Here is a 20,809-nt window from a genome sequence, read left to right on the forward strand (position 1 = left end):
TCCTCCAAAAGAACCTTGTCCTCAATGTTCAAAATTCCAAAAAAAAAAGAAAAAAAAAAAGAAGACTCCCCAATTGATGATAATCTTCTTATGTGGAGTCTTTGATTGGTAAAATGCCCGATAAGTAGGAACAAGTATTAGATAGTGGCCCTACCACTTTACACATTGCTTGGAAACATCACAAATATGTCTCCAAACAACGATTAGGTGCCTTGGTTTAGCACTACATTTGTGTATGGTAGGGCACTAGGTCGTACTCATTTGTGGCTTAGGATCTTTGTAGCACAAATAACTCTTGCCAAATTTTATTGATAAATCTTGGATAGCAGTCACAAACTATTGAGAAGAGGATTCCATGTGATTAGAGAACGCCAAGCACAAATGTTTCGGCCACTGATCATGCCGAGTATGGGTGAGATAGAGCACAAAAATGCATATAATTAGGCCAAGTTGGCAGCCATGAAAGATTTTTCCTTGGAATATTGCTTTATCTAGTCGTGGAGAGGGGCAAGGAGAGTTGGAGAGGGAGAGAATTAAGAGAGGGCAGGAGTAAAGAGAAGGTGAGAAGTGGCTTAAAAGCAGGGAAAAGCAAAAGTCTACTCAAAATAGTTTTTGTTTTCCTTATTTTTCAGCCAATTCCCAACCTCTCCTCATTCATGCGCTCTCAATTCTTCTCTCCGTAGCCTTCTTTCAACACTTGGTAAGCTAATATTCATTAACAAATATCATGGTTGCCAAACATGAAATTAGTGAATCTATCAACCACAATCAGTATCTTTCTTTCTTTTCTCTTGAAATTGTCAATAAGCACAAGCTCTAAGAGAACAGCCGAGGACGTCGTCTCATACTTATTTCTGTGACATTTCTCGCATTAAACTGCTAATAGAAATTCTCGTATAGCTGTCATATGTACAATTGTACAAACGCATCCGGAGTGACCATTGATGGATAAGTGTGAAATTCTCTTAATATGTCGTATTTTAAGGGAAATGATACATTTGCCCCGAATATTTACCAGGGGCAGCCCCCTCTAGTGTATTTATGAGTCGTGCTTTTAAAATTCGGGTTTCGGTGGAGAACGAAAACCAAATCGGTAATACCTGAAGCGGTAGTTTATTTTGGTCGAAATTTCAGTTGACATTTTATCCTGAAATTTCGTCCGAAACTTAAGGAATTTCACCCAAAATTTTTGATTTTTATAATTATTTGATATTATCCCAAAATTTCAGCATAATTACCGAAATTTCTGTCGAAAGAGAAAAAATTGCCGCTAATGTCATTTCGGCGTGGACCGAAACACATTCCGAAACCAAAATTTGAAATCATGTTTATGACTAATCTTTTACACTAGAAGGGTGCGAATATGGCACTTCCCTTTTTTAAGAGTGCATCGACATTTACATTTTTTGTCCCCTATATTTAGACTTTTACAAATGATTTATGTGAAAAACATATGCTCTAAGTCTTAACTACCTGAAACAACCTAGGTTTAAAATTCAAAATACATAACTAAACCAAAAACTAATTGCTTGTTATATCACAACGTCCAGCCCATTTGCCTTATCTACAGATCAGAGGGTTAGGATCAACCTATGGAAATGATAATGCAAATTGTCTTGGATTTTGTTCATATTTTTCTACCGCTTTCAATTTCTTTCATAACTTCTAAAATGCACTTATCAAGTATGACATACTTGATCACCGTCCATCACAAGCCCTGGGGAGATGAATCCAAACAATCAACTTTTGAGCCCCATATGCATAGAATCAAGACCGCTGATCTTGTCGACCATGAGACCCCAGGTTAATAACATCACATCAATAATCAATGGCTTAGATTTTCTTGGAAGGAAGAACCCTAAGATGTGGCATCGTAGATCAAGAGGCTATGATCATTGGGAACCATGAAATATTTTAGAGACGAATTGCGAGAGATCGGAGTAGAGGCTTGAGAGGGTTTTAGTGAGGGGAGCACGGGAAGTCAGCCAAAAAACAGGGGACTATAAACCCAATTTGAGGTAGGGCATTTCGTTTCACTGTTTTTTTTTTTGGGATTTCTCATACCCTACATGTTCCCTCCACTAGTGTCCCTGTAAGTCTCTCCCCCTCCATCCCTCCTTAGCTCTTTCACAATTAAGGCAACGAATACTCCATGGAATAATTTCTCATGGTTGCCAAACATGGATAATTTCACTGGACACCGGATAATAAATAGCAACAAAACTAAGAAAAATGGACAAAAAAACTGCAATCTGGGTACTGCTTAACCTTAGAAAGATGCGATCAAGTAAAAACAAAAAAGGACTGTATCATAATAATAAACAAAACAAAGAGGGGTCTTCATCTAATAGATTTCTCTATATCTAACTAATGTTCTTGGGAGAGTTAGCAGAAAAAGTTGGACATCCAAAAGCCTCTACTGAGCAGACCCCTTCTGTAAACAATCATCCGAGTCTAATAAAAGCAATACAGACTAATACTCACTCATTGTCTTTACTGATCACCGGGGATGCTCTTAATGATATCCGAATCACCTGAAACAAAGCCATGCAGCAGTTTCTCAACATCTCGGTGAGCATACTAACGAAAAAAAATGCTATATGCTATGTTTGGCAACCATGAATTTTTTCACAACTAGATAAACTAATATTCCATGAGAAACGATTTCATGGTTTCCAAACATGGCCTAGAACAGTGTCGCCCACCTGGATCAATAATGCTGAGGCAGCACACCCGGAAATATTTACCGCAAGCAGTGCCCAAATCCACATTATCTGATAAAAATGAAACATGACACACAACAACACTACAAAGTTCAGGCTCAAGTGAAGGAGCAATTGAAGCATCTCTACACATTCTGTGTCTATATAAAACATATGTGCATAAAAGAGTAAAAAGAAAAGAATCAAGTTTCATTCTTTTCTATTTGTTTCAGGCTAGAGGAACATTACAACACTTCACTACCTTCGTGTCTTCATTTGTGAATGATCTTAGACTTGTTGAGTTGTGTAAGGCCTCACACAAACTCGTGGGAATTAGCTATCTACTCTGGGTATAGACTTGTTTTCATAACTTATCATTTGTTAGGAAATGTGATCTAGATTTTATCTTCTTTTTTTATGCAGTGGATGTTTGAGGTTTTGGGTTTTTTATACTTAGTTGGACACTAGTTTATGTCTGGGCATTGCCACATGGATATTTTTTAGAAACTGTAACAGTTTTACATTTATTTATTTTGCTATTTTCCTTGGGGAACACGTATTTACACTTATTTCCAACAAAAAAAATCTTACAAAGTTTATGAAAAACTCAACATTCTCAAAACGTGTATAAATACGTGTTCTCAGTGCACTTTAAAGAGTGCCCAAAACCCATAGAAGAATCATCCCGGAAAATGAACTCCCTCGGGTCGGTAACTACTTTGACTCTGTTTTGCAAGAGAGTCCTCCCGGAAGAAAAACTCCTTAGAGTAGGGCAATATCATGACTCGGTTTTATGTAAGAGAGTCTGTTGTCGAATTTTTTCCCATCTTGACCGAAGTATTTTTAATTTTACTTTTAGGAAGAAGCGAAATGAGTAACCACTTTCTTTTCTTTTTTACCAAGGCATTTTGCCGTCACCCCTTTCATTTTATAAAATTTAGAGTTCAATCGGTATAATGAATGGTGAGTTTTATAAATATTTTGCACTAAATTAGGTATTAATTAGGCCCATCAAGAAAAAATTTCATGCATATCAGCATATGGTAGATGTTTTAAGTATTTCTTTTTGTTGAATATGTAGAAAATGCAGATTACAGCACCTTTTCCGAAAAGGAAACACCGAAACATAAGAAATGCAATTGAGTTCCATTGCGGTGTTCAGAACGAAATGCCAACCAAAATGCTATTCATAACTAACAACATATAAATGTGATTAACAAGTTATGATGGTAGTTAGTTAATAGTATTATGGAGCTGTTATAGCTTATAACAGGAGTTACTTCCATGATTTCCCATTTCACTTTTTACCATACCAGGTGTTCATTGCAATGGACACTGTAATTCTTTTTAGCCATGCAACGGCTCATCTATGTATTAGTATCATTATTATTATTATTATTTTGAATGGTTGCTCATATATGTATTATAGTGAAGGAAAATTCCAATATGTGATGTAACAACAGAAGAACTAATAACCCGACAACCCAACAGCAAAAAATTCGAATACTTTGCATGGAGTAGCACTAAATTCAAGTGATCATCAACACAACATCACCAAAATAACAGAACTACAAGCAGCCATGCAGCAAACATCCAATTAGCAGTGAATATGTAAAGTCATATAGACAGGAAAGAGTCCAACAGGAGGATCATGATAAACCACTTACTTCCGTTAAAATGATGAACTCCAACCTTTGACAGCATTGCATAGTACTCTATCTCAGACTTTCGAAGCGGAGGACAGTTGTTGGCAATTATTATCAACTTCCCTATATAGATCAGAGATTATAAATTGATCAAATGCCAATATCAAATCAGTCATTCACTAACGAAAAACAGTCAATGTCTGAAAATAAAGATTTCAGATGAGCTAATTAGTTTGACCAGAGACTGAGAGCCAAACCCCAAAAAATCCACCATAAGTTTCAACCACTATCTTACAAAATCAACAAACTTATGGAAGACAAACACGATTATGAAATAATTTTCCTTTTACATTCCAACAGGAGGGGCTATAATAATAATAATCTTAGAACACACACGCGCGAGGCCATTAAACGAGAGAAATATTTGATGAAATTTATATTTTCTATTATCTTTTATTCATTTTTTTGGTAGGTAAGCAAGGATTGAAACTCTGACCTTCAGGTTCAAGAACACTACCATGACCATTGAGCTAGAGGCTCAATCCCATTATTCATTTTTCATCATCTAAGCTACCTCACTAGGTCTACAAAAAAGAAAAGAATTCATCTCGATAATTTCTGAGTAAAAATTCAACATTTACTTAAATCACCAATTTAGGAATAGATTCAAAACAGTGCGTTAGATTCTTTGCTCGTGTTGAGCACTCCCATTTTTCATCGGCTACAAAAAATTTCAGGCAGAGTTAAACTCAGAAATCAATAGATCAATCTCCTAGTTGATTTGTAGTACTTTAAGATTGGTGCCAACAAGAGCAATACAAAAATTAAATCGGAGATTAGTAAACCCTCGTGAAGCATGTTAATAAACTAGAATTGGGAAGAAAATCTACCTTTGGAGCTCCTTAGGGACCTGAGGACGGTCTTGTAACCAAGGGTGTACTTCCCGCTCTTCATCACAAGAGCAAGCCGATTGTTAATGCTCTCATGAGTCTTTTTCTGGATATATTAATTAAAAAAATGAATAGATTCAATTATTCGGAAATAATCTGATATATAAAAAAGTCAATCAAATTGATTAAATAAAAAGAAAAAGAAAAACTGAAAATTGAAAGAAACTAATACAAAAAGAGCCACTGCTAGAAATGAGAAATCTCTCAATCAAATATACTAACAAAGAAACAGAAACACTCTGGTCATTTGGAAACATGGATTTTATAATCCAGGATTCTAAAATCCCAGATTTGCAAGCTAAAACTTGGATTTTTATAATTCAGGATTGTAAAATCCGGGTTTGAGCATATAGAATCTACATTTTAGCATATAAAATCCAGTTTTTAGCTTGTAAAATCCAGGATTTTACGAATTTTACGATCGTGGATTATAAAATCGATGTATCCAAACGGCGCAAGAGATCTGAGAGCATTTTTTTAATGGTATCTGAAAGGGTTCTACAGCCAAAAAATCATTCGCTTTGCAAAGAGTGATAAGAACCAGAAAGAGAAAACAAATGTGCGGACATTCAAATGAAAAACTCTGGTCGTTTGGAAACATGAATAATATAATCCAGGATGATGAAAACCCAGATTGTACAAGCAAAAGCCTGGAATTTATAATTCAGGATTATAAAATCCAAGTTTGAGCATGAAAAATCTAGATTTTAGAATATAAAATCCAGGTTTTAGCTTGTAAAACCCGGGATTTTATGGTGATAGGTTATAAAATCAATGAATCCAAACGACTCAACAGATCTGAAACCGTTCTACAGCCAAAAAATCATTCGATTTGCAGAGAGTGAGGGGAATCAGAAAGAGAAAACAAATGTGCGAAATCCTAGATTTTACAAGCTAAAACCTGGAATTTTTATTTTTTTTATTTTTTTGAAAATGAAGCTAAAACCTGGATTTTATAAGCTAAAATTGTAAAATCCAGGTTTGAGCATATAAAATCTAGGATTTAGCTTGTAAAATCCAGGATTTTACGATCATAGATTATAAAATCCACGTATCCAAACGGCGCAAGAGATCTGAATGCGTTCTACAGCCAAAAAAATCATTTGATTTGCAGGGAGTGAGGAGAATCTAAAAGAGAAAACAAATGTGCAGACATACGAATCTCATTTGGAGCTCATGATTTTATTCAAAGCGAGAAATCAATGAAATTGAGGAGAAGATTAGGAGGAAGGAGATCGATTCCGAGATTGGGAGCAGAAAACTTACGGACTTCTTGACGGCCACCATGGCTGCTGCTGCTGTCGCCAAAGATGCAAAACCCTAAAAATGAACGGCAGTCGAGAAACCCAGTGCCCTAAAACAAGTACTGGTTTTATAGAAACCCTAGAGTCGCCTATAACCTTATTTACCCCTTCGCTTCATTGGAATTACCGATTAAGCCACTGTAAGCAAGTGCCCGAGTTTACCCTTAGAATATTTTAAACTGACGATAGTGCCACTCTATAATGCAATGTGTGGACTGTCGAGTACAAACACACGCACTCATCGTCCCAGCCTTTATATTTTATCTGAAGTGAGAAGCCGTTGGATCAAATATCAAGTCCAGTACTTCAATCGTACAACCATTACGTAGTTGTATGCCCTTCCATCGTATGATTTCCTGGGGTTGCCAAATGCTACCTAAACTCTCGCTACCTCCCAGAAAATAAACAAGGTATCCCTATCTTTTGGAAATTGACAAAAATCCCCTGTATCTTGGAAAATGACTTCCTAGTTTGGTTGGCAAGATAAGTCTTTTCACCTTAGATGGGACTTTCCTGGGAAAGTCTTTTCCTTTCCATTTCTTTTTAAGAACGGCATTATTATGAAATTTCACCCGACATGCAATTATTACCCTTGTTCTTGTTTGGTAGTTTATAGGGATTTTAATGCTACACTGGCAACCACGCAACATAAAGTTGTTTTTTTCTTGCCTGGAAAATTATATGAAGATGCCTTGCACTAGGTTCTCTTTGGATGCTCAAGCATTCTTTGGCCAAGTAAAGTCATGGATGGGGGTAGGATTTCGGATGCAGTTAAAACCCTAACTGAGTCATGTGCTTTATTCTGTTTTGATGCAAGTTAACCAGGAGAGGGAGATTAGAGAGAGAGAAAGCGAGATGATGGGGGGATTACCTAGAATTTTCTTTTTAGGATTATTTCATATGGAAATCCAAGTGATGCCACATCACCAGACATGCAAATGCTACACATATTTCTTGTCTGGTAATCTCCAAGGATTTTGTTGCTTTACTGTCAATCGAGCACCATAAATGTTGGAGAAAAGTGCATTTTTTGCTTAGGGGTTGCTTGAGGATGCCTTGCATGTGGCATCCAAATAGAGCTAATGATCCTCATGTCGATTCACCGATGCCACATGCAAGGGATCCTCAAGCAATCCCACAGCAACAAAATGCACCTCTCTTGATCTTTATGGTATTTGTTTTCCAATGTAGGCTATTAGACAATAATTGTTTGTCTGATGATGATGTGGCATCACTTTGATTTGCATATGAAATATCCCATAAAGGAAGGAATTTCCAGGTGATCCTCCTCTCCCCCCATCTCTAAGGCTATGTTTGGATGCCAATTGCAAGCAAGCCTTGAGCAATCCCCGAGCAAAATAATGTATTTTTATTTTTATTTTTGCCAATTTTGCATCACAATCCATGGAGACTACCGGACAAGAATCACGACTGATTATTGCTTATTTGGCGATGTGGCACTCATGAGCTATCCTCATTTTCTCCATGCCCCAATTCTCCAAAATGGTAAAATTCTTCAAATAGAATTTTGTAGTTTCTCTTTTTCTATCCCCCCTCCCTCTTCTCTTTCTATATACCGGTAATGACACCCACCCCTATTACTTAGCAGATTGGCAACCAAACACTACTTATCACTATTCTACTAGGTAAATACTTGGTAGATCAAACATTACAAAAGTTTGTCTCCTCCCTATTGACTACTTATACCACTAACCTACATAGTAGCCATCCGCATCCAAATAAAACCTTACTGTTTGGTTGCCAATTTAGCATGACAATCTATAGAGACTACTCGACAAGATTTAAAGGTAATTATTGTTTGCTGGTGACGTGGCACCTTTTTTCCTTGCTAATACTTCCATGCCAAATTTCTCCAAAAAAAGAAGAAATTTGGCAAGTAGAATTTTGCTCTCTCTCTCCTCTTTCTATATCGGCAATGCCACCTCTTCCCATTACTCTACGAGGTTGGCATCCAAACCCTACTTATCACTATTCTACAAAATAAATCCCAGGTATATCGAACACTACAAATGTTCGTCTCCTCCCTGTTGCCTACTTATACCACTGGTCTACGACGTAACTATCTGCATCCAAACGTGCCCATATTTCTCTGTCCAAAAGATTCCGAACCCCAGTGCCCAAACCTCCCATGTATTAAGCGCCTTGACCAGCTGACCCTTTTCGACCAACTCTACAACCCCAAAGGCCAAAAGGAAGGAAGCTTTTGGCGGGAAAATCACCTTCTTTTCCCTAATCCCAGTTAAATCCCAAACGTTTCCCGTTTGCTTCTCCCTTTCTCCCCTCCCATCCGAATCCAAAGCTAGGGCTTTCCGAAAACATTTCCCGGCATTCTCGTTATGCAGCAAATTTCATACCTCAGTAAAGTTAGGGCTTAGGGTTTCTCCGAGGCATCCCTGCAAACTAGTCGTCTATTAAGTCTATTAGAGCTAGTTCTTAAACTAAGAATAGAAATGGCAGAATTGAGCTGGAAACACCACACTCTTATACAAGCTCTGCTATCCCGTGGCCCATTGAGGGAAGACGAGTTCCATTCGATCTTCAACGATGCGACCGGAAAAAGTCCAGGTACTATCTTATGTCTCTTAATTTTTTTTACTGGCTAAATCATCTCAAGCTGCAGTTACTTTGGTATTTTATTTTATTTTATTTTGCGTCTGATTTGTTAATCTGCGTTAATTTTTTGTTTTTCTTGTTTTTTTTCCCACTTTTATTTCACGCAAGCAATTTCGCTAGGGTTTCTGATTCAACGTTTTGAAATTTCAGGTTTAATTACTAACCGTGTTCTGAAATTAGCTCTAGGTCTGCCATTTTTCTCGTACTTGATTTTAAAATAGATTCAGTGGTGTCATGATACTTATACCTAGGGTTTGAGAGGGATTGTGTTTTAATGGATCGCACAAATAACAGACTGTCTCTTAGTTTTTTTTACTTGTTTACTTATCTCAAGTTGCAGGTACTTTGATATTTCGTTTTATGTTATTTAGCGTCTGATTTGTTGATTCTCTTTAGTTTTTCATTTTTCTTGTTTAATATTCGACTCTTCTTTCATTCAAGCAATTTCTTTTGCATTCAACTAAAATTATGGGACGAATCGTGCTTCTTTTTTCTCCCTCTTATTTTAATCATATTTACTCATATTGGGAGTTATCAGATTCACTGTTTTGAATTTTTAGGTTTGATTACTTACTGAGTTTTAAAATTAGCTCTAGAATTCCCCTTTTCTCGCACTTGATTTTAAATTAGATTCGGTGGTGTCATTTTTATATTCGTCTCCTCTTCCGTGCAAGCAATTTCTTCTGTATTTAACTAGAATTTTTTTCCCTTCTATTTTAATCATGTTTACTCATATTGGGAGTTTTCAGACTCGTTTTTAATTTTCAGCTTTGATTATTAACTGTGTTTTAAAATTAGCTCTAGAACTCCCCTTTTTCTCGTACTTGATTTTAAATTAGATTCAGTGGTGTCATGATACTTATACCCAGATTTTGAGAGGGATTGCGTTTTAATGAATCAATCGATGGGAAATGCTCACAAAAAAAAATTCTATAGGAAATTGGCCCTGCTATTTGACCTCACACCAAAGTCCTGCCACTAGATTTTAAGAGGGATGTGTTTTAATGGATCGATCGGTGTGAAACGAATACGACAAAAAAGCTTCTATAGGAATTGGCCATGCTCTTTGACCTTTTAAAACGTGGGCCAAGGTGAGGCCCAGTGTCAGACACCATCCGAATTATGGTGACAGGATTATCCTGTCACGAACTTGAGTGTTTCTAGACTTTATGAATTTTCTTTTCTAATTTTCTTAAGAACTATTCGCGTCAATTTAATTCAAGTTTTGCAGGTAGCCATCAACAGCTATTCAACGAGTATCTTCGGAAGATAAACAAGGAATTGGCCTACGTGCAATTTGAGTTGAGGGGCTGTAGAAACCAATATGATGGCAAGGTTTATTATGGTGTGGTAAATAATGTAGCTGACGAACAATCTAAGCTTGGAACAAAGTATTCAGTCGCCCAGATTGCATTCTATAAGGCTGTTGTAAGTGTTTCAGTGTTTGATTTTTTCTAGCAGTGCACATTTTTTTTTTCAAAACAAGATAAGGCTGTTATAAGTGTTTCAGTATTTATGAAATTTTCCAGCACTGCACATATATTTTTCTCAAGATAAGATGTGGGCCGACATTGTTGCGTTACTTAGTATTTAAATAACACTGGGTGGTTATAAAGGAAGTGGGAAACCCATCCTGCCTTTATTCCTTTATTGATCTCAAAGATACTAGACAAGATTGTCACAAATAACAGATTTTAGGAGGGATCATATATCATCTCTTATTAAGAAAAGAATGATATCCAACCCGTTCTGACAATGGTTTCTAGACCAGGTGAATTGGGAGATCAACCAACATGTTTCATCCCACAAATTCTAGGAACCCGAGGTCCTTTCCTCAAAAAACTGAGTGACATTAAAGTCTCCTCCAATGGACCAAGGAGTCTGCCATCATTCTTTGATTGCAAATTCCATCCACAAACAACTTCGAAGCCCTAGAGAATTCGGTCCATAAATTGCTGAAAAAGCAAACTCCAAATTGTCCGTTATCCTCCTTAAATGGATCGAAAGAGAAACATTCCACTTCCCCCAGCAAAATCCATCAAAGCCCCATCTTAGGCCACCAGAATGCCTCCAGACACTCCCACAACATTTAATGCAGCAAACCGAAAGCAGCACCTACAACCTAGCTCCCTCAGAAATGTCTTAGGCAGATTAGACAGCTCAGCTTCTTGAATGCAAAAAATAGAGGGTTCATGACACAAGGGGCAGTCCTTCACACGGGCCTTTTTTTATCGGTACCCGGGCCCATAGTATTCCAACTCAAATGGATAAATTGCAATGATTAAAGTTCCATTATCCAAGCCTCCTCCAAAAGATCTCGACTCGACCGGTTACCTTGGCCTTTCTGACTAAAGAACACCCCCTTCAATAACTGATATCAGTCTGGATCCTTACCATTTTCCTAACAAGCCCAGTGTTTCCTCGATTGACAGACCTATTCAGTACTTGCTAACAAATTTGTCTCTTAATTTAGTAGCCAAGAAGAAAGCCCTGGTTTCACCTTTCTAAGCCCTGAAACAAGAGGCCAAGTGATCTGCTCGCAGTGAGAATGTGGGATTCAACAAACACTCGGATCCCTTCCATATCTTCCTCTAAGAAGACATTGGGGATGCACGCCAAGGGGTTTACTTCTTCATGCTCTGCCAACAACATAGCCCAATATTTATCCTTTCTAGAGTAATTTAGATCAGCACCAAATCCAATCAATTGAGGCTCTTTCATCATCGGATCACTTCCAGAGAGATAATCTCTTATCCCGAGGATCAGGCCAGACTCTAGCTCCTTCAGGGAAATCACTTTCCCAGACTCCACACCATCGTCACATCCTCTGGCTAGCATCAATGTGCCAGATGTTCTTCTCTCATAAGCAAATTCTGACCCGCACATACCATTATTCCCTCTACTCCCTCTGTTCTCAGTTTCTATCCCCCCCCCATACACACACACAAAAATTCGATCCTCTGCTTCAACCTGCAGCCCACACAACAAAGAGGAAGAGTAAATAACCAAACAACAATTGTGAGTATCTGATGTACCTGAGATTGATGAAGGCCTGCACCCAGACAGAAGCAACACCCGGGCTAGCCCATAAGGTCTCCACCTGCTGATTCTTCGCACCGTCGAGAGCCGCTGGCTCACCTTCCGCCGCCACGAACCTCGTCTGAACTCGAGGGAAACTGAGACTGGAGAATCATGGCTGGGGATTCTCGTTTGAGACCGTGGCCAAATCACACCTACAGCCACTTCGGCAAATCACACCTACAGCCGCTGAAGAAGCATAGCTGGGGATTACTATAGAATCTAAATCGCCTTGGAAACATTGGAGGTGAAAATGTTAAATCTCTGTTCATTGTGTTAGCTTGAAAAGTTCAAATTACCAAACTGGCATTTGATATTAGTTCTTTCTGTTACTTTTGTTGTTTAGGAATTATAAAATTCTCCCTTGTCTGCTCTTGCACAAATAGAGGAAGTTCCTCATTTGTGTCATTTATTCATGGATAGTTTCTTGTTCTATTGCCTTCCCATACACCTTTTTTGTTCAGGAGTTAGCATGGTACTAAAATATGAAGTTTTCATCTTTTGACTCCAGGCATCATCCTATTTCTACTTATGTATGGAGAAGATTCAAGTCTGTAGATTATTTCATGGTTACTGTTGTTATTTTTTATCCAGTGAAATGAATTTACTAACGATAGAAATCTACAAGTTCAGTTAATTTGGGAGTTTTTATAATTACAGTGAAGGTATATGTTGCCATGTCATTAATGAGTTGCAATTTACAGTTAGCTAGCTTATCCACCAAAAAGTATCCTTTTGATGAATGTGTGGAATTCTCCCCACCAATGGCTTATCTTTTTTTTTCTTTATCCTTGGTTATTCTGCTCTGCAAGGTGAATGAGATGCAACTGCTTGATCTTTGCCACTTTATGGAAAGATATAAGCCATTGCCTTTATGGGATTTCCAGAGTGCAATTTTTGTTTTGAAGAATACCCAATTAAAGGTCGAGGGTGGCCCTTGATGATACTGGTTTAATCTTTGGTGGTACTTGCTTTTGTTTGTCCCCACAGAGTGTTTGACCCTTTCTTGGCAGAGATAAGGGTGCTCAAAATTTCTGTATGAGCTTTCCTATGCCACCGGGATTGAGAACTTCCTCAATTTCACTTGATGGCTAGAAGGAAATTCTCTTGAATCTTGGTATTGTAAAGTTCGTTTTTATCTCACTTCTTTAGGTAATTATGATTGTGAATATTCATTCAATGTTCAATTTAGTTGCAAATGAGGGTTTCGAGTTTTGACAGCCATGTTTATGTCATCATCTACCCTGGCCAGCATTTTCATTTTGGTTTTCAGCTTCTTGGCCCAGGTCTTGTTGCAGGGCTTGTCCAAAAATTGAGGGAAAATATTACTGTTTGGTGATTAGGTAAGTTCTAAGACAAGCGTATATGATGTCTGGGAAAATCTTTGTGTGGACAGTTTGCTGGATTGATTCAAGGTTTTCAACTTTCACGACTTTGGTGGAGATTTTATGGGTAGTTCAAGAACACTGAGTCACTGACACTTGTATGTGAGTAGCATTTGTTTAATCAAATGAGATTTTGATTATATACCTTGGTCAGGTGTTGCCATTGTTTCTGTTCTAAGGAAATAGCAAGTCTGTTCAATTTAAGCACTCTGTTTGTACTTTCCCATCCTATCCTGAAAATTATCGACATATCTTGCTAATATTCTTGTTGATTCTTGATCCGGGTTCCCCAGTTTCACTATCACCAAGAAACTCACCCATCTGATTTAGGATAGAAGTTGGGTTAAATGAGTGTGCAGAAAGCTATGCCAATTGTATATAATGGAAGCATGTATCTGGTAGACAATTGGAGAAAGCAAATGTGGCAATATGCCGCTTGTAATCTATTGTCACACTATAAATGGATCATTATTTAACGTAAAAATTGTGGAAACAGGCTGCTGGCATTATATTACAATCTTGTATGGGCTATTTTTTTGCAGATAGAGGCAATTGTGCAAGATGCAACAGCTCAGGGCAGCATCTCTAATATTGAAGCTCTTAATATTCGTCTGGAGAGTCAGGTTTGTACAGTAGGAGTTAACGTGTATATTTCCTTGCTCATTGGAGTGTGTTTATATCTGGGAAATAGGAATTTAGCATTTTTTGTGTTTTATTGCACCTTCCATCCGATGACTCGATGAGCATTATTTTCTAGTCAGTGACATTTATTTTTTGAGGACAATTCACGAGGAATTTAAAGACTCATGACAATTCATGATGATTTCATCATATTCTTTTGAAAATAGTGAAGCAAGCCATAAGAGTGCATGCTTTCAAAATGAAAAACTGTGATATTTCCAAGAATAGAAACTCTAATCAACAACCCCATTTTTAACAAATGCCAGAGGTATTGTGACGTACATTGGATGCTAATTCATCAAACACATTCAGCTTTGTTTGTTGTCTGGAAAAATGCCATATAGATCTTGCACTTTTCCTCACATACGTTATTCCTTATGACACCCTAGTCCAATAGCTTTATATCCCAAATAACTCGTTTTGCTTTATGACTTAATGTTCCATCTATAATAGTGTTTTTTTTTTTTTTTTTAATGATTCCATCAATGATAGTGTTTGAAACTTATGGAAGACAAGTTTTAGTAACTCTCAAGAATAGTTACAAAATTACCTGTGGACTGGTGCCAGTATCTGGATGTGAATGTATTATAGGGCTTGTTGCTGCTAAGTCTATAACTTTTTAAATCTGAAAAACATGGCATTTCCTTCATTATATGGCAATCTGCTTTTGATCATCCATTCTTATTTAGGCTATGAAAGATTTTGTTTTGATTGTGTCTTTTCAGTTACTCTTATCTATTACAGTAGCTAGGCCCTTGGAAATGTACTTGCAGTTTCTCTTTGCTAATTTTTAGAATTTCTCTGGGGCCTCTTTACATTTCGGATGGTTTGGTTTTAGGTTCAGACAGGGGATGGATCGCAGGAAAGTCAATCTCATGTCCCTCCGGCTTTCAAGAATTTCTCAATATCTCAGAAGGAGAAAACTCTCCATGATCTCATAAATGACCATTGGCTGTGCTCTACGTCAAATGGGAATATTGGTCTTGGTATCAGATCCTTCTTTGATCTCCGTAGCTGGTTCCGAAATAACGATGTCCCTTCCTGTGACATCTGCAATGAAGCTGGGGTGAAGGTCCTCTATTTATTTCCCATACTATCTTACATTTCTTATTGCTTTTCTTTTCTTTTTACTGAGTATGTGGATTACTGCTTAGGTAGACAAAGGAGCTGCTAATTTACTTATAGATAGATAGGCAGACAAGGAGTAAATGGTCTAAGGTTTCTCCAATAGTCGCATCTTCCTCTCTTTTAGAGGGAACGTTTAAGGTTTGAAAGCAAGGAGTGAACACCAAGGAACATCCGGCACATCTTTTTAATTTCTCTCCTACCATAATTACTCTCATTTTTTGCAGCAGCCTTATGATCTTTCATATCCCCACATCACTCTTTCTGTCATGTTTATTTCACAATAAATCCACATGCTCTCTCTCTCTCTCTCTCTCTCTCTCATTGCAACGGCAAACTAATGTTCTTGTGCTCCCTGTCTTTTTATCTCTATACAAAATTTGTTAATGTTGAAACTAGGGATTTGTTGGCACTTGACTATTATTGGGAACAGTAAACAGTGGCCACTTTTTTTCTTAATATTTTCAATTGTTTTTTTTTTTAAAGTTTATGTATTGTCTTATTACTTTCTGTACTGCATGCCCTTGTGTTGTGGGGTTTGGAGGTTGTGTGCCGAACACTTGGGGACAGCTGAACACTTGGCTTTCATGTCAAGTGTCTAGGGAACATTGAGAATTGCTAAAAACTTGTCTTATCTTTCCATCTCACCTTTATGATGATTAATTGTTGGAACTAAACATTTAATAGTTATGGGCTTTGGATGGTTGGCAGATCCCCACGTAATGCAAGTTACCAGTTAGTGAAAACTGGTGGCACTTATTATTTAGGTGGCCTGAATTTCATGCTTTCTTCTGTTGATTTCTTTGTTCATCACTTATTTAAAACCTGATCTTGTCTGTAACTTCTGATCTTGTCCGTGGGAATTGTTTTAGGCTGATCTGTGCCATAATGAAGCTTGTACGGTCCGAATCCATGACTACTGCCTAAAGAAGAAATTTTCACAGAGAAGGGTATGCTTTCCTTTTTCTCTTTTTTGAAAACATGTTACTTGCCTAAGTTCGAACTATTTTTTTTTTCTTATTTGCACGGTTAATTCCTTAAATTGTTCAATCTTATGAGAGGACAGGCCGAGAGAGTCTGCCCTGGATGTGGCACTGAATGGCAGTTTTCAGATCAGTACTCTGAACATGAACAGGAGGTGACTGTACCTACTCAAAGCCAAGCACCGTCTTCTTCTGGCCCCTCCACGAGAAAGAAGCTTAGAAGCTGCAAGACTGAAGGAGTACATGCGGCTGATGCAGGGCCCTCTCAGAGCTCTTCTCCAGTACCTGATCTAGAAAGGAAACCCCGAAGATCCACCCGCATAAGGTAGTTACAGTTGGGTGCTTTGCTTGTTGCTCATGGATGTTCTTCTTGTAAGCTTTTCTTTTCATTTAGACAAGCATGGCTACATTGGCAATAAGTTGACACTTGACTGCATCTCATGCACAGCTTTAATCGTATGGTCTCAAGCAATGTAGTAGTCTTGCAATTTACATGTGTGGGATGACTTGTCCCCTTTCTGTATTCCAGTTAATAAAATCGTCAAAAAACAATGTAGTAGAACTATAATTTCTTAAGAAGGTATAAAGATCATTAAAAAAGGTCCAGTCCATCATGATCCATGAAGTTTCAGATCATTTTTCTCTTATTCTTTTAACATTACTTTAGTGATCCTATTGGATCTTTGGCAATGAAGCAAAGAAAAATTCAAATTCAAAGAGATGGGTTTGTAGTACCTTGTGCCATGGATTTGCTTGAACGTGTGTAATCCGAGCGATCTTTGTGGTTTTTCCGAGTACGGCGTGGACCCAAAAATGCCTCTTGATTCTTTTCTTACCTTCAAACCAATCGGTCTATGGGAAACCTCTCAAAAATGAACTCTATCTCAATGAGTTCTCAAGTTTTGCTGTGTAGAAAGAGGGACCAAGGGTCTCCTTTACAGGCAAAAGCTCCCATAGAGCTTTCCTAGAATGCCCAAATTCATTTGGCAATTACACTTAAATTAGAAAGTCTAATTTAAGTTATTTTTCCCTTCCCAAACGTTTCCAAATTCAAGGGATTACCCTATAAAGATGAGAGGTTACTAAACATGCAAGGTCACACTCAAATTAGCAAGTCTAACCAATGAAATTCTTGATTTCCAGGGAATTCTATCAAGTTTAGAAACCTTTAAGTTTGGTAATTTCCAACAACTTCTAGAGAACTCTGATTCATTGGGCCCCTTGTCGCGGTACTCACATTTCCCCTCAGGCCAAGGAGTAGAGAGAAACTGTTAGGACTCATTGGATTGTATTGGGTAGTTGAGATTGTTAGCTTGGATGTGGAAATATTGCAAGTTTGCAACAGAGTATTTCTTTTCAGTTTGTGAAAATTTTGGGTCTAACTTTCTTGTTGATGGCTTGTGATTTGTAAATAATTTTTTGTGCATTTCATTATTGCTAAATATTCCTCCATAGCACACCCAGAATGCGGGGCCATACATTGCAGAGCAGATCCGAAGTGATGGCTGCTACAAAATGGTATATTCCAAAGCATTCCCTTCTAAAAGAATTTGAACTAATTGTGTCACAGTTGAGCGTTTTTTTTCCACTTGCTACATAGACATTATACAATTTATCTCAAATGTGGCCCGAGGGTTTATTTGCTTTTGGTTCAATTTGTTATCTGTTCTCATCTCCGATTATCTGCTTTTAACTCAGTTTCCAGAGGCTCATGCACAGATTTACGTTCAATAATTCTTGGGGCTTTCACTTTGACACGCATTCTTTCGTGATCGCTTAGAGCCCCTCTTCCATCAATACTTCTGTTGACCACAGGGCTTAAGATGGCCTTTCCCTCAGGAACATCCACAATAGAATGAGTGTGCTTGACAAAATCTCAATGTTTTCTAACACAGAGTTGCTGGATAGTTTTCATTTCAGCTTTTTGTTCTTTTTTTGTACATGAATGCATTGTTGCATTTGGATAAATTCATGACAGATGCTAAAAGGACTGGCTGTTAGGTTCCTTCCTAACAAACACTTTTCAGGCTCTCTTATGCCATGCACTTAGTTTCATCTGTTGATTTGATCGGCGACCAGAAGTCCAACCAGATGCCATTGAGAACACCGTCAATGATTCCCTATAGCTCTTAGTCTATAAGCATTGTTTAGGGTTCCGCCAAGGAAAGCTAAGTTGTTGATTCCACATGCATATCCTAGACTCCTAGTGTGTGGTACTCTAGAATTTATTGTTATCATTGATCGACTGGTAGAAGTTTGTCTTTTAAATCTTCTCCTCATAGAATTGTAAGGTTAAGTGTGATCGATGCCTTCTCCCGTTCTGAACATCCATTTGCAACCCACACCATCTTCAATTGATTCAACTTTTGTGCTTAATGGTGGACCACGAGCGGCCAACTATTTATGGATGCTTCACTGATCACCACTGATGCAGACAGTCTCCCCTTCCACCCTTCGTCTTATGGGGCACTAATTTGAGTCTTTCGTTCTTCCTCATCCATTCTCTTTCCCCTCTTTTTTATCCCGGCGAGAGACAACTTTTGTGCTTAATGGTGGACCACGAGCGGCCAACTATTTATGGATGCTTCACTGATCACCACTGATGCAGACAGTCTCCCCTTCCACCCTTCGTCTTATGGGGCACTAATTTGAGTCTTTCGTTCTTCCTCATCCATTCTCTTTTCCCCTCTGTTTTTTATCCCGGCGAGAGACGGGAGGCAGAGTTCGATCGGAGTTGGTGATTGAACCAATGTCCATGGACTGCTGCTTATACATGTATGATATATGGGACTGATTATCTGCACTGCCGTATTTTGACAATGACACTACTCTTTATTTTGTCCACTAAATAGCCAGAAAATGAGAATAGTTACCAAAAGAGCCCAGCATCTTGCTCAAGTCTAAGATCACCTTACAACATTGGGTAATCATGGAGTTGGGCATGGTGAAAAGATGGCCAGGTCTGGAAAAGGTTGCTTTCTTATGCAAATCTATTTTCCATGGTGTTAGTAAAGCATTGGTGTTCTAGTTTTGTTTTCTTTATTGTAGTAGTGTTCAAGATTCAAAAATTTAAGAGCACTGCTAGGAAAACGGGATTCCGTTGTGGAAAAAAAAAGGGGGCTTCAAAGCCACGTCCACTAAAAGACAAATGGAGGAGCTCAAATCCCCATAAAAGTAGGGCTGCAAATGAACCGAGCCGGCTCGCGAACATGTTTGGGTTCGGCTTGTTAAAAGCTCGGCTTGGGCTCGTTCGTTTACTAAACGAGCCGAACCTTAGCCCAAAAATTAGGCTCGCGAAATAAACGAGCCGAATTTGAGCTTTGTATAGTTCGGCTCGGAAAAGCTCGCGAGCTTTTTAGGCTCGGTTCATAAACGAGCCGAGCTTTAAAGCTTGGATTATGTTTGTTTTTTATATATAAAATAAAAGAATGTGGGTTATTTATCACAAATGAAAGTTTGGCCGAGTGGTTAAGGCGCTAGATTTAGAGGGGGCTTGGGTTTAAATCTCAAAGATGTATGTTTTTATCATTCTTGAGACGAGGCGAGCTTTTTCGAATATTTCATGAGCCGAGCTTAAGCTCGGTTCGTTCTACTTAACGAGCCGAGCCGAGCTTTTTCGAAAACTAAACGAACCGAGCCGAACACGAGCCTTTATAAAAACTAAAGGAGCCGAGCCCGAACACCCCAAAGCTCGGCTCGGCTCGTTTGCAGCCCTACATAAAAGTATTAAAAAGGGTCAAAACAAGGGTCGTTTCAGTCCCTTTTTTATTTTACAAACGGAATCGGGAATCCCGTTTTCAAAGTGTTTTCCAATACAACAAACTGTTCACTTCATCATTGCCGGTTCTCCTGCAAGGAAATGTATATTAAGAGAAATTATATGATGCCCAACCGTGAATATAAAGGGCGGAGAGAGAATCCAAGAGAAAGCCCCGTTTTGACTTTTCCTTGGTTCAAAAACCAAGGCAGCAGGTTTTGTCTCCTTCCGCCATTTACATTCTCGTAGTCGGGTATCGTATATTAATTTGGTAGATTTGTAATACCATGGTTGTCCTACTTCATCTCGACCATACATGTGGCACGTTTAGGTCAATCTGGAAATACCTTGAAAATCACATCTACCCGACAATCCTAGTGCATTGGCACACGGGTGGTTAATATATAGTTTGGCTTGGGGTATCAATGGGCCGGACCCTCACAGCCTTTTTGCATAAAAAAAATAGTTCTGCTAAGGGCACTCGTTAACGTGCATCGGAAATGATATTTTACACCCATTTTGAGATTGTTCTCAGAATTTTACAAACGTTTAAAGACTTTTTCC

The 20,809-nt window shown here is 38.2% G+C and overlaps 2 protein-coding genes across 3 annotated transcripts; one reads left to right on the plus strand and one right to left on the minus strand.

The window, feature by feature from the left end:
• Positions 1-2,235: 2,235 nt before the first annotated feature.
• Positions 2,236-6,717, minus strand: LOC143882010 (large ribosomal subunit protein eL30-like). Its single transcript, XM_077385385.1, has 5 exons — positions 6,565-6,717; positions 5,239-5,344; positions 4,370-4,471; positions 2,706-2,774; positions 2,236-2,534 (listed from the first exon to the last, which is right to left on the minus strand). The coding sequence occupies exons 1-5, from the start codon at positions 6,583-6,585 to the stop codon at positions 2,494-2,496; spliced, it is 339 nt and encodes a 112-aa protein (XP_077241500.1). The 5' UTR covers positions 6,586-6,717; the 3' UTR covers positions 2,236-2,493.
• A 1,837-nt stretch (positions 6,718-8,554) lies between these two features.
• On the plus strand, positions 8,555-17,107 carry LOC143882011 (uncharacterized). Of its 2 annotated transcripts, none has more exons than XM_077385387.1 (6): positions 8,555-9,188; positions 10,468-10,664; positions 14,242-14,322; positions 15,225-15,452; positions 16,378-16,455; positions 16,572-17,107. In XM_077385387.1, the coding sequence occupies exons 1-6, from the start codon at positions 9,074-9,076 to the stop codon at positions 16,815-16,817; spliced, it is 945 nt and encodes a 314-aa protein (XP_077241502.1). In that variant the 5' UTR covers positions 8,555-9,073; the 3' UTR covers positions 16,818-17,107. The 2 variants fall into 2 exon arrangements, with proteins under 2 accessions (XP_077241502.1, XP_077241501.1); XM_077385386.1 differs by having other exon boundaries at positions 8,560-9,188; positions 15,219-15,452.
• The last annotated feature ends 3,702 nt before the right edge of the window (positions 17,108-20,809 follow it).

This window comes from Tasmannia lanceolata, unplaced genomic scaffold (genome assembly GCF_043159265.1).
Source record: "Tasmannia lanceolata isolate RefF3 unplaced genomic scaffold, GAP_Taslan_0.1 ptg000007l, whole genome shotgun sequence".
Lineage (NCBI taxonomy): Eukaryota > Viridiplantae > Streptophyta > Magnoliopsida > Canellales > Winteraceae > Tasmannia > Tasmannia lanceolata.